At 39.4% G+C, this 13,071-nt stretch overlaps 1 protein-coding gene across 4 annotated transcripts in view; it reads left to right on the top strand.

Annotated features, from left to right (window-relative positions):
• The window catches only part of ZSWIM8 (zinc finger SWIM-type containing 8), a 64,155-nt gene that overhangs the window by 20,297 nt on the left and 30,787 nt on the right, over positions 1-13,071 (top strand). For all 4 annotated transcript variants that reach the window (XM_051617612.1, XM_051617613.1, XM_051617614.1 and 1 more), the window contains exons 2-3: positions 5,781-5,934; positions 7,104-7,198. In XM_051617612.1, the coding sequence (XP_051473572.1) occupies positions 5,781-5,934; positions 7,104-7,198 (249 nt within the window). The remainder of the gene's footprint in view (positions 1-5,780; positions 5,935-7,103; positions 7,199-13,071) is intronic.

Genomic DNA, 13,071 nt, shown 5'->3' on the forward strand with positions numbered 1-13,071 from the left:
TTTATTAAAAAAAAAAAAGACACAACAAAAAACATGTTGCTTTCTATAGGATGTTGATTATGCAGTAAAATGGAAGAAGAACAAGTAAAGAGGTATAAGTAATGACCTAAGTATCTTGGATCCCATTTATTTTAACTTAACATACATTTTTAATTAAAAAGCTAATGTTTCATTTTGCAGTGTTCACATTGGGAAACTTTTTTTAAAGTACATTCAGAGCATTAATCTTTGAGTATTTACAGAGTTCAAGACAAAGGTCATGTTTTCTAATGTTTGCTTGAGAGTTTGAGACCTGAAGGTATGTATTTCTCTGGCACGTACTTCTTAAGGACATCAACTCAGAATAAAATTCTAGAAAGGAAAAAAAGAACAGAAGCTACAGCAGAATTTTAGAAGGAAGTGCACAAAAACTAGAAAATAGTAAGAAGCCAAATATTTTTAAGAGTTTTTATTTAGGTACGTTACGGTTAAAGGTAATGCTTGCTGTGCTTCCCCATATTTCATAGTTCTCAGCACTTTTTAGTTTAAAGGGGTATCAAAGAGAGAATAAATCACTGACGAAACATTTTACTAATAGTCACTTAAATAAAACAAGCAAAAACACTTGAAGTGCATTGTACAGTAAGAGATTTATCTTTCTACTTGGCAAATAATGTAAAAAGCAATGTAGTATTTACCGTTTTTTAAATGATATCTGTGAAACAGGTTTTATAACACCTTGCATGACCTCCTTCACTGGTGAAGATTGCACTCCGTGTATGTCCTCTTAGTTTTACTGTTCTTCTCAGTTTAACTTTTGATATCAGAAGTGCTTCACCTAATTTTCTTTATCTCCTTGTTCTGTGTATAATTGTATTCCTTTGTTCAGCTCTGTTACATTTTGGACTGAAGCCGGCAGGAAAGGTGAGGGGGAAATGTGAGATGGGGAATCAGAGCTATAGAACCATCTCTAAAAACATAATGCAGCCTAACATACCATTTTTCTTAAGGTGTATATATAACAAAAGCAAAATTTCCTGTCTTTGCGCTGTCTTGTATCTTGCTGTGAGATTTGTTCACTTGCATTTGTATTTATTCACTTGTACATATAGTTTATTTTTAGAGATGTGTGTGAGATGAAAGTAACCCAATGGAAATAATATAATTAGCTAACAAATACAATCAATGTTTGGCCCAGTTGTTTTATCTTTCACTTCTATTTAATAACTTTCATATTCTCATGGCCCCTATTTTTCAAGCAGTTTCTTCTCTATTTGTTTATTGTGGAAACTCAGTTATTGTACTGAAGGGATAATAGCCCAGTTTGCACATGATCTATTTTTATGAATAATTGTTGGCTGCAACTTGTTACAGCTTGCCTTATTCTAGGAAAGGTTAAGCAATGTAGCTACACATACATCACTATGTCAGTAAGCCCTGCTGGCACAGATCTTGTTTCCATTGGTTAAAATGCACGCTTGTGTGCATAGCTTGTGTTGGCTGTTTTGGGGTTGGGGTTTTTGTTGTACTTGTTCTGGTAGGAATAATTATGTCTATGCTAAAGTTTTCACTGTTACAAAATGGCTATAAACCCCCCCCCCCTCCCGTAACTCACGTAAAACAGTAGCAAAAAGGTTAGGATAGTCCTCATGAAAGCTGCACGTTCTGTGGGGCAGTAAATAGATGAGACATGATTTATTCGGAATGGTTTACATTTGTTTGATACTGCTTCTTAGGTAGAAGGTGTAGATTAGGCAGCCTCTCAATATCCCTTCCTGACCTGTTTTTTGCTAGTCATTTAACCTGTGAGATTATTTGAGGTTGCTTATGCTTTTCCTGTGACCTTATTCTTCCAAGTCTTGGTGTTTCTTTTGTTCTGGTTGGGTCATCATGTCTGCTTCCCAAGAAGAAGCAGTGATTCTTGCTAGTATTGCTCCACAATTTAAACAGATCTTCTCCCTTGGATATATTTATCTTGCAGATTTGTCAATTTTGTATCACATCTTTGTTTTCACTACTGAATAACGTTTTATACTAAATTTTTTGTCTTCTTTGCTGTCTTAACCTTTGCTTTCTGGTCAGAAGCTGTGATCCTTTCTCCTTTTCTTTGTAAGCAAACTTTTCCTTTTATTTTTCTTGCTCAAAATATATTATTCTAGAACCTGAGAGTACCTGTTTTATTGATAATACCTTTTGATACAAGTAGGTATGCAATCCATCAACCCTGGATTTGTGTATCTAGAAATAAACTTTTTGAATGGATCTCTCTTTAGGACTGAAAGGGAGAGTATTCAGTGTCTAAGCACCTTGCTCACACTGTCCATTTGATTTTATGGGAAGCCTAAAGAGAAAAGACCCTCTGATGCTCTGAGTCAAATTCTAGATAAGTTTCTCACCTTAGCTACATAGGAGATTACTCCCTTGAAACTCAGGGCAGTTTAACTTAATTTTGTGTGCCAAGTTAGCTACCATGGATTAACCTTCCCTTAAAGTATATTTGAAAAACTATACTCTAGTTTTCAGTTATTTTCTACTTTTTTTCCATGTCTCTTTCCCTTTATAGAAAATTCAGCATTTTAGAAAAGTGCATGGTCTCACAGAGAAAGTTACTGTTTTTTAGATTATTTTTCTCTACTAGGTTTTACTGCTTTCACCTTATTCTGAACATGTCTAAGCTCTGTGCTGTTAGATATGCAAGATAATTAGCCACCTGTCTTCTGCTGATGATTCCTAACAGAGTGCAGCTGATGAATCAGTTAATGAGTTCAATGCAAAGTCAGCCCTGTTACCTTATTAGTTCACTGTGTAAAACTTGCAGTCAGGCTGGCTGACTTGCACTGGACCTGCACTGGAGCAGATGAGGAGGGCTCATGTTGTCTTCTCACTTGGAAGAAATGTTTTCTCAGGAGAGGTAATTTCAATTACACTTGTCAGAGTATTATTCTTGAGTGAGTTTAGTTTAGCTTGAAAGAGAACAGCCACATAGTGTAATGGAGAGATTGGGGGGTAAATGCAATGATTGTGCTACTCTGCTAGAACCATTGAGACCTAGTAACTGGTTGTGTGTCGCAGTCCACTGCACCAGTAAAGTAAAATACTCTTTAAGAGTGAGATGTACTAACAGAATAGTAAGGGGAATGCATTTGCCTTTGCTGCTTTTTTTGTCAATTTAGTCTGTTCAGCATTTCTAATCTAACCTTTATACCCAGCACTAAATCCTTGTAAAAAGCAATGCCAGGCTGCAGGCTTGCAGCTATTTGAAGAATGTGTAGGTGTATTACCTGGCTCTGAAGTATTTTTTGAGTTTTGTACATTGTAGAAGGTGTTTAGGTGTTCTTTCTTTTCCAGTATTGTGTAGTGAAATACTTTAATAAAGTGCCTCTCTAGAAAAAGTGCAGTTAAACCCACAAGAAATACCTCTCCTTTCATTGCTCAAAGTAATTTCAAGTGTTAAAGTGCCTCAGTTTTCACCTTCTGTGGTATCTACTACTACTGCAGTAGCAGCAATGGTGTTTATGTTGCACTAATTAAAAAGAATGTGTTTTTTTTGGTGACTAATGAAAAATCGTTTTGTTTTTTTTGCTAACTTGATGAAATCTTTACACCTGTTCTGGTTGTCAAAAGTTGAAATGAAACTTTTCTGCCACGATTTTGATTGTCTGCTAGCTGTGGAGAATGGGGCACTCCACTTTTTCATCATTGTTCATTTTACAGTCTGCTGCTCTCACATTTGTGGATGGGATTATAGCACTGTAAAAGTCACTGGTGATGGAGAAACAAAACTGACAATAAAAGACTGACTGTATCTGGGAGATGGGAATGCTGCCTAATTAATCTGGTTTCACGGCAATAAAAAAAATTATAAATGTGGATGTTTGAAAACTTTTCTTTCCATATTTATGTAATCCTTCCATTTGAGAGGTCGGCTTAGTATTGGGGGGGGATGTTGGCTGCTTTGCTGTGTGCATGCACTTTCAAAGCCCTCTCCCTTCCTATCTGGTTCCCAGCTGTTGAGACTGGAGGGCATCTCTAGGCAGAGGGTGAGCAAGTGCTCACTGGCATCAGGGTTTAAGTTTTCCTTTGATATGTTGCCTGGAGGCTGGTGGGGAGGGAAAGCTGAGGGCCAAATTGGTTTATATTCTGGCTTCCAGTGGTGTTTTAGAAGCTGATTAGGAAGGTGATGAGACATAACATTGAATATCTGAAAGAGAATTAATAAGGCTCTTGGCAGCAGGGTTTGGAAGAGAGGGGAACCAAGGCTGCTAGATCAGGAGGTGATCTTAGTAAAGCAGTGAGGTGCTTGCAAATGAGACAGGTCTGGCATTTTCTAGAGTGTAATCTAGCTCAGAGTGAAGCAGAAACATAAGGCTCGCATAGTCTTCTGACAAGAAATCTTCATCTGCACTTTAAAGCAGTAAAAGGGGAGTTAATTTTCTATAAAGGTGATGGTTAAATGTGTTTGTATGAAGCTCTTGGCGTCTTCAGTTAAGATTCTTATGGGCTCAGTGTAGTCAGCCCAGTTGCTTCTGTAAAGAACTTGAAATATAAAGACATATACAAAAGGTGGTGGTGAGGGGAATAAAACAACAAACACTGTTTAAAATCTTGTAAATAGCTGAATACTGAATGTTACAAAAAACTTCAATTCTAAGGATCCTGGATAACCTTTACATTAATGTCTTGTGCATATACACTGTAATAGTTCTTCTCTGTGTATTCACCTGGCATTCACAAGATATTGCTGCCATATTCCAACAGAAATATATTTGTTTACCTTAAATCTCACTAAATGGCTTCAGTTTTCTCAGAAGACAAAGTTCAAGTCACTGATGTCAACGTTTGACTCAGGTCTGACAGCAATGCTCTCGATCCCCTTCCCCTCCCACCCAGGTAGGGAAGGAGAGAGAGAAAAAGAGAGAGACTTGGCTGGATTGAAAACTAACCTACACAGCTTTAATGAAACACTAATGATATAAGAAAATATATACAATTATATACAAATATGTTCGGGTATGTGCAAAATCCTCTTGCCTTCCCCCACCCCCAGCAACTCCCACAGCACTCCCCTGAGCTGGAACAGTCCTGAGAAATCCCAGAGCTGCTGCTGGAGAAGGTGGAGAGTGATGAGCGTCAGGAGAGCTCGAGCCTAAGGGTCGACGGTGATGGATGGACGGAGTCCTCCCCGGACACCAGCCATGGATGGGAGAGAAGGGAAGAAGAAGAAGGAAGGAAGTTGTCTTCTGCGATCCCTGACCTTCCTCTGATCTTATGTAGATATATGGAATGGAATATCTCTGGCCAGTTTTGCTGTCTGTCTAACTCAGACTCCTACGGGGGGGTCATAGATCTCCCCGTAGTGTCTGAGCCGGCAGAGTGAAGGTGCGACCTTGAAGCCCCAGCAGTTAGAAAAACATTCCAGTGTCTTATCAGTTTTAGTTAGAACAGAGTGTTGCTAGTTAAAAGAAAGCTCACTGAAGGAAAAAAAAATCAGTAAAAAGGAAAATTGGCTTCATCCTGGCTCAAACCAGGACAGATGTCTGCTAGGTGAATGTAGTTCTCCTGATGAAAGGACTGTTTTTTGAGAATGTGTACCCATGTCCCAGGGTGCTGCAAACAAGCATAAAGTTGGCAGGCAATTCTTCAGAAAGCTTCTCTGCTGCTTTTTACTGTTTATCAAAATTGGTCCTTGAACTTGGTGAAAAAAGAGAAAAAGTGGAAGAGCTCCCTGCTCCTATCTCTTTAGCCATTAATGAGTTTTATTCTCTGAATGGCAAATTGCATTTTGTTTCTTGTCTTGCTAGATGGGCTGGTGATCCCATTGGTGGAACTGTCTGCAAAACAGGTTGCATTTCACATTCCATTTGAGGTGGTGGAGAAAGTTTATCCTCCAGTGCCTGAGCAACTGCAGCTTCGAATCGCTTTCTGGAGTTTCCCAGAAAATGAGGAAGATATCAGGTAATGCATACTATTTGTATTTCTTCAATGCTTAGGTAAAAGTTTTGTTCACTAGAGGAGAATAGTTGTCCATCTGATGTCCTGTATATTTGCTGCTTCTGCTGTTTTCAGGTGCATTTTGTAATATGTGGATGGATTACTGTGGGTTATGGCATGATATGGGGTTTTACTTCAGGGTGAGCTGCCCTGCTTACATCTGAGGAAAACAATGTACATGTGGGTTCTGTGTGTAAATGATAGGAGAATAAATGCACACTTTAATTTGCCTGACAGTAACTAGTTTGTAGAGTTTTGTCCTTATGTTAATCTTGTACAGTATTCTCTCCAGTTTGAATCTGTTGCTTGAGTCAGAGCTTTAACTGGGCTCCGAAAATGCCAGGGAGGGCTAGCTCAATGTGCTATGTAAGCCTGTTGTAGGAGAATCAGAATTTGCTGAGTACATCAGTGATGAGAGTAGATACAGACAGGGAGATGACTATATTTCTTATGTTTCCACATCAATTCTGTGAGTACCTACTCAAATACTTTGTGCTTTTAGATACTTCACTAAAGTATTTTTGCTGAAGCTTTTATAGTATAGGAGGCCTACCCATGTAACTGTGCATGCAGACTTTTGTTGTAAAGTAGTGATATTACACTCTTTTAGAAAGAATAATTTTAGATGCATTCATCTAATATTCTGGTATGGGGGGGCGGGGGGGGGGGGCATAATTTCAGACATGCTGATGTAATTTGTAAGATCACCTGTGGAGGAAAAAGAGACAGCCAGCTGGTTGAACTTGTTCATTATTCTGATGAGCACAGGTGTTAAGAAACCTCACTTGATCATGTGGGTAACTCATCTAGAAGCAAAAGGAATTTTTCAGTGGCATGCTAACATTGAACCTTGAATTGATATTATACAGTATATAAAATCTTAATTTTAGACTATGAATGAATTTATATTTCAGAGCCTCAGGTTCCACTGGCTATACACAAACCCAGTTAGGAAGGGACTAACGATTTTTATGGTTGGATTGTAATGGAGAAATAGCAGAAAAGAGCTGGACTTCATCTTGAAGATAGTAATGATTTTTCAAAAGTCATGTCAACAAAGAATGCAAGAAGATAATACTGTGAAGTTTCTCAAAACCAGGCTGATCTTGTCGTGTTATGTGTACCTCTTGCAGATTGTACTCATGTTTGGCGAATGGCAGCGCAGATGAGTTCCAGCGAGGGGAGCAGCTGTTTCGGGTGAGGGCTGTCAAAGACCCTCTGCAGATTGGTAAGAACATTGCAGCTCCACATCTCTAGATATTTCAGATTCCCAAAACCACATCTGCAGGTGGTATGACCATGTCTCAAAACCAGCTCTTCTGACATCCTAAACTCCCTCCCACATGTATTCTTTGTAGTGTTCTGAGCTAAACAGTATGTTTATTTCAGCATACATCAGCTCTGCTGTGAAACTAAGTGAAAAGCCAGAAATGTTCTGAAAATTAGATCCTGAATCTGTCTCAGCAATTTTGGAGAAAACTGTAGAATGCCTTTGTCTCCATAATGCATAAGTTCGTTTTTGAGAACTTGGTTTTCTGGTGGTCCAGTCAAATGAATGCCTTGCCTGAAGTGCATGTATGGCAGAGGAAGATTGCAAGGCTTAATAATTCTTGTAGCAAAAGAGTTGCATTAAAACTACTCATGTAGTATTTTGACAGAAGGAAATCCCTGTTGCTGGACAGTGGATTTTATCGTGTCTCCACTTATCTTCTTTTTATGTTTTATCGTTATAGGAAACTAATCTTATCTTAAACAATGAGTCGGACCATAGATTTTTCATTAAATCCTTTGAAGTGAAAAAGAATATTGAGCTGGCTTTTCCAGTCACAGCTGTTAGACAGGAATGCATTAATGTGAAATAAAGACACTGAAAAAGGGAATAAAAGGGACTCTTACTATAAAAGTTTGGGGAGAAAGAAGAGAAGGAGGTAATAATTGAGATAAGCAAATTGCAACAGACTGAACTGTTACCTGAATGCAGGATAAAGCATCTTAAAGGGTTTTACCTAGTCCTTTGTCTACTGCAATAATAACAGCAGGAATTCTAGGGAATGAAAATTAAGTACTTCCTTATACATAATGTATATTGAGTTGTCAGTGACACCAGATAGTAATTTTGGAACATCAACAAAATAGATCTAAATAGGATTAAACTGATTTTTGAGTGCATTCATGAGCTCCTGATGTCAGGATTGAAATGCTGAAAGAGGACTCTAAGGCATCTGGTGGACTTCAGGAAAGTAAATGTTTAAGAGAGGCAAAATAAGTTAAAATGCAACTGGGGCTCTCACAATGGAAAAGAGCAGAATATTTAGCATACTGTGCTTAAACTATGGTCAAAGCATGTTTCAGTAATAAATTAAAAATAGGAGGAAGTCTAAAGTGATGTAAATGAACAAAGGCTAGGAATATTGATGCAAAATCTGTGCTTGGAGGAGGAAGAGAGGAGTAGGGAAAAAGGAGCGAATGATAAAAAGGAAGAACTTCTTAAGTAGATGTACTGCAACTGAGCTTCTTGACAAAAGATTGTGTGTGTGGAAGGGAAGCAAGTAACTTTTAATAAACTTTATAATTCCTCCTTAATAGAGGAACTTTATCTAATGGAGGGATTGGATTGGATTTTTTCTTTTGTTTTGATTTATTTTTATTTAAATGAGTAGCAGTCCAGAAGCTGGGCAGTGCAGGTGGGGTGGATATAATTTCAGTTGTCTACTACAAATGATTTTAAGGTGTGTTATTACAGTTTTGAGTTTCATATACTGACAAATGGGAAAAGAAATGCAGGAAGTAAAGCAGCCCTTGAAAGGGAATTTGATTTGGAGAGGGATTGGGCAGTGCATTGTAGTACTGTGATCAGTAGAACAAAGCTTAAAAGCTTGTGCCTCTTTTTGTGCCATTTCCCTTTGCAGTATAAGATTATTATTTTTTAAAAACATAAGTAATCTCAATCATCTTGCCCACATGCAAATCCATAATTTCTGAACAAAAGCACCTCTTCACCACATTCCAAAACCTCAGGTTTTTTTCCGTGTTCTACTGTATATACACAAAGAGTTTGCTTGTGTAGACCCCCTGCATGTTCCTTTTGTAGCAGGTCATATACCTCCCTCCTTAAACTGAAAATATTCTTGCTCTTCTCAAATAGGTGTATTGTAGTTGCTGATTTACAGGACTTTTTTATATCATAATTTCTTTTTAGCAGTTGAAGAAGGCATCAGCAGGTTCAGTCTGGATTCTAACTTTGCATCTCCTTAAATAATGTCTCTGATTCTCCACTTTTTAGAGATTGTCCTGTCTTGGTTAAAAAAAACAAAACCAAACAACCAACAAATAACTGAAATTACCTTGCTTTATTTCCTATCTAAAAGCTTTTGTTCAACTCTTGTTCTCCCATTTCTGTTAGTCCTGTGAAAGCCAGAGAAGAAGTACTTCAATTCTGTACAAGGTGTGTTTGCTGTCATTTTTGTAGGGGCATCAGAAGTACTAAATATCAATGAGGGAAGCTTGGAACCTGTATTGCAGGAAGTATTATTATCAGGATGTTGTTAACTCATAGGTCACTTAATTTTTTTCACTCCAGTTGCTCACTGAGTAGCTTGAGGTATTTCAAATTTTGCATTTGGCTTCACTAAGGGCAAGTCATCCCTGACCAATCTGTTGGCCTTCTACAACAAGTCTACAGAGATGGTGGATGGTGACAGATCATCTGATGTTATCTACCTGGATTTGTGCAAGGGTTTGACACTGTCCCACATGACATCCTGGTCTCCAAACTGACGAGACGTGGATTTGACAGGTGGACCACTCGGTGGATAAGAGATTGGCTGGATGGCTGCACCCAGAGAGTTGTGGTCAATGGCTCAGTGTCCAAATGGAGGCAGGTGAAGAGTGGTGTCCCTCAGGGGTCAGTATTGGGACCAGTGCTGTTCAACATCTTCATTTGAGACATGGACAGTGGGATTGAGTGTATCCTCAGCAAGTTTGCTGATGATACCAAGCTGTGTGGTGTGGTTGACACTGTAGAGGGAGGGGACACCATCCAGAGGGACCTTGACAGGCTGGAGAGGTGGGCCAGTGCCAGCGTCATGAAGTTCAGCAAGGCCAAGTGCAGGGTCCTGCACTTGAGTTGGTGCAACCCCAGGCACAAACAGAGGCTGGGGGAAGAATGGCTGGAGAGCAGTACTGAGGAGAAGGACTTGGGGGTGGTAGCAGATGAGAAGCTCGACATGAGCCGCCAGTATGAGCTCGCAGCCCAGAGAGCCAATTGTGTCCTGGGCTGCATCAAAAGTGTGGCCAGCAGGGCCAGGGAGGTGATTCTGCCCCTCTCCTCTGCTCTGGTGAAACCCCCACCTGGAATACTGTGTACAGTTCTGGGGCCCTCAGCACAAGAAAGATAGAGACCGGTTGGAAAGAATCCAGAGAAGGGCCACCAAGGTGATCCAGGGGCTGGAGCACCTCTGCTATGAAGACAGGCTGAGAGTTGGGGCTGTTCAGCCTAGAGAAGAGAAGGCTCTGGGGAGACCTTATAGCACCTTCCAGTACTTGAAAGGGGCTACAGGAAAGCTGGGGAGGGGCTTTTCATCAGAGAAGATAGTGATAGGACAAGGGGTAATGGTTTTAAACTGAGAGAGGGGAGATTTAGGTTAGATACTAGAAAGAAATTCTACACTATAAGGGTGGTGAGGAACTGGGTTAGGTTGCCCAGGGAGGTTTTTGATGCCCCATCCGTGGAAGTTTTTAAGGCCACGTTGAATGAGGTTTTGTGCAACCTGGTCTAGCAGTAGGGTTCCCTGCTCATGGCAGGGGGCTTGGAACTTGATGATCTTTAGGGTCCCTTCCAACCTTAATGATTCTGTGATTCTATGATTTCCACCTGAAATAATGAGGACTAATAGGACCTCAGAAAAATTAATAAACAGACCTGAAATTTCACAATAAATAATTTTCATTATAAAATAAATATTAAATGCAAAAGACATTGAGGTAGCTGTTCTAAAAATAAAACCCCCTCGATTTTTCTGGTGGGGAGCATACATTTCTTTCAGATACTTTTCCTGAAAGATTAAGTTTCATGGGTAGAACACTGAAAAGGAAATAGGTTATGGACTGAAAAAGAAGCCATCACTACTTTGTAGAACTTAGATTAGGCACCAGTTGATTATTTCCAGCTTTTACAATCAAACTATGTGTCTTAATTGATCAGAGAGGACAGCATGTTGCTATTTCTTCTCTATGTGATAAAAACTGCTTCACAGGTGCAGCAGATCACTCCTGGTGCTGCTCTCTGTGCATAGCAAGTGTGTTGTACAGTGCATGTACCTGACACATCCTCTCAAGCTTGGGTGCTGGCTGGTTGACATGTTCGTTCCATGCATGAGTAGCAAATCTGGTGCTCGTAAGAAGTGTAATATGCACTTTCCGTGTAGAAAGCCGAAGTGCTTTCACAGAAACACAAAGCTTGCTCTGTGCCCACAGTGCATTTAAGAAAAATCGTAGTCAGGGGTGTAAGACTCATGGCAGAGCAGTTCCTCTGGCCTGCAGTCCCTTCTTGAGGTCTTCTGGGAGGGGAGCCTGCCAAGAATAGTCTTGGCAATCTTAAGTCTTTTTTCTGGTGGGCTACATCCACTTGCAGAATGAATGCTGCTGGTACATGCAGACACGTTATTGTAATGTATTGTTATGCATAGAGTAGATAAGCTGTTATCAGATAGTGGGAGCAGTGGGGTGAGTGGGAGGGAAAAACATTCTTGCAGTCTCTGTGTGGTGGCCATGTCATGCAGATGTGCAGTAGATGTCTTCACATTTAAGCAGGATGGTAAGAACTACTTCTGGTCTGCAGAAGAAAATAGTTGCACTTTGACTGTAAACTGGTACAATTTGATTACCACTACTTTAAACAGTAGTGTTGGGCTACAGCACTGCAGAGTGGTCCCCTCATAATAGTGTTTTCGGACCCTGCAAAATTCTGTAAGCTGTGCAGTGAACTGAATTGTGGTGTTTTTTCTGGTAAAAGTAACCAGTAATTTAATCAGGTTTTTTTCCTGGAATGGTTTCCTGTACCATCTCACATACAGTTGTTCGGTATAGCAAGACTGGTGGTGCAAAAGAATTGGGCAGAGCTGCTTGAAATGGCAGTGTCAGTAGCAGAAATGTTCCTCAGGCTACAGTTCGAGTTGAAGCTTGTGATAAGTCATGCTGAAGCCCCATAATTTTCTTTGTCCTCTTACAACTGTTTGTCCCTCTTTGTGCTTTTGTGAAAATTAGGACATTTTGGCATCAGAGATGCTTCTAGTGTAACAGAAGGACTAGCTGAATTGCTTGGGTTGCATTATTCAAGTGTGGAACGTAAATTCAAACTGTAGCTAGTATTAAGCAGTGCAGTAATTTTGTGTGAATGCCTTATTTTGTTTTGGTGCTGTTTCAATGGCTAAAATGGCTGAAGAATTAGAGTGGCATTATGTGTACTAATCGAAATAATCACCCACATCAAGAAGAGGATTTGAATTCTGATGTACAGGAGGCATAGAAAGGTTAAGCAAGTTTGTGTTGGCACAGGGATTATATTTTGAGGAAGAGATATAGTGCACATTGTTTTAAATTTAGTATTTAGTAGATCATGGGCACTCCTGAACACCATCATTATTATAATCTTGCAATATAATAATAAAAGCTTAGTAGTGTGGATTTATAATGTGCTTCCCTCTGCTGATGATGGAGAAACTATTTCAATCATCTGTCCCAAACCATATATTTTCATTCAAGGTAGATTGTTGGATTGAATTTTGGCTATGGCTTTGATACCCTAAGTGCTCTCTTTCATTCATTAACACTGAATTTGAGACTAGCCATTATTGGTAGAGGAAGCTGCATTAGAAGTACAACTTGTATGCATTGTACATGAGTTTACAGTTAAACTTGATAAAGTTGTTTGTCATCCTGCCTGAGATGAGATGAATAGTTTATTTGTTTGATCGCAGATTAATGGGGCTGGATTAACTGAAGTGTTATGGCTTAAATTTCTCTCTTACATTGATTTTAGTCTAAGAAAGAGGGTGGTTTTTTTGTTTGTTTTCTGAGTACCTGGTTTACAAGAATGGGATA

Source organism: Apus apus, chromosome 4, assembly GCF_020740795.1.
Source record: "Apus apus isolate bApuApu2 chromosome 4, bApuApu2.pri.cur, whole genome shotgun sequence".
NCBI classification, from domain to species: Eukaryota; Metazoa; Chordata; class Aves; order Apodiformes; family Apodidae; genus Apus; species Apus apus.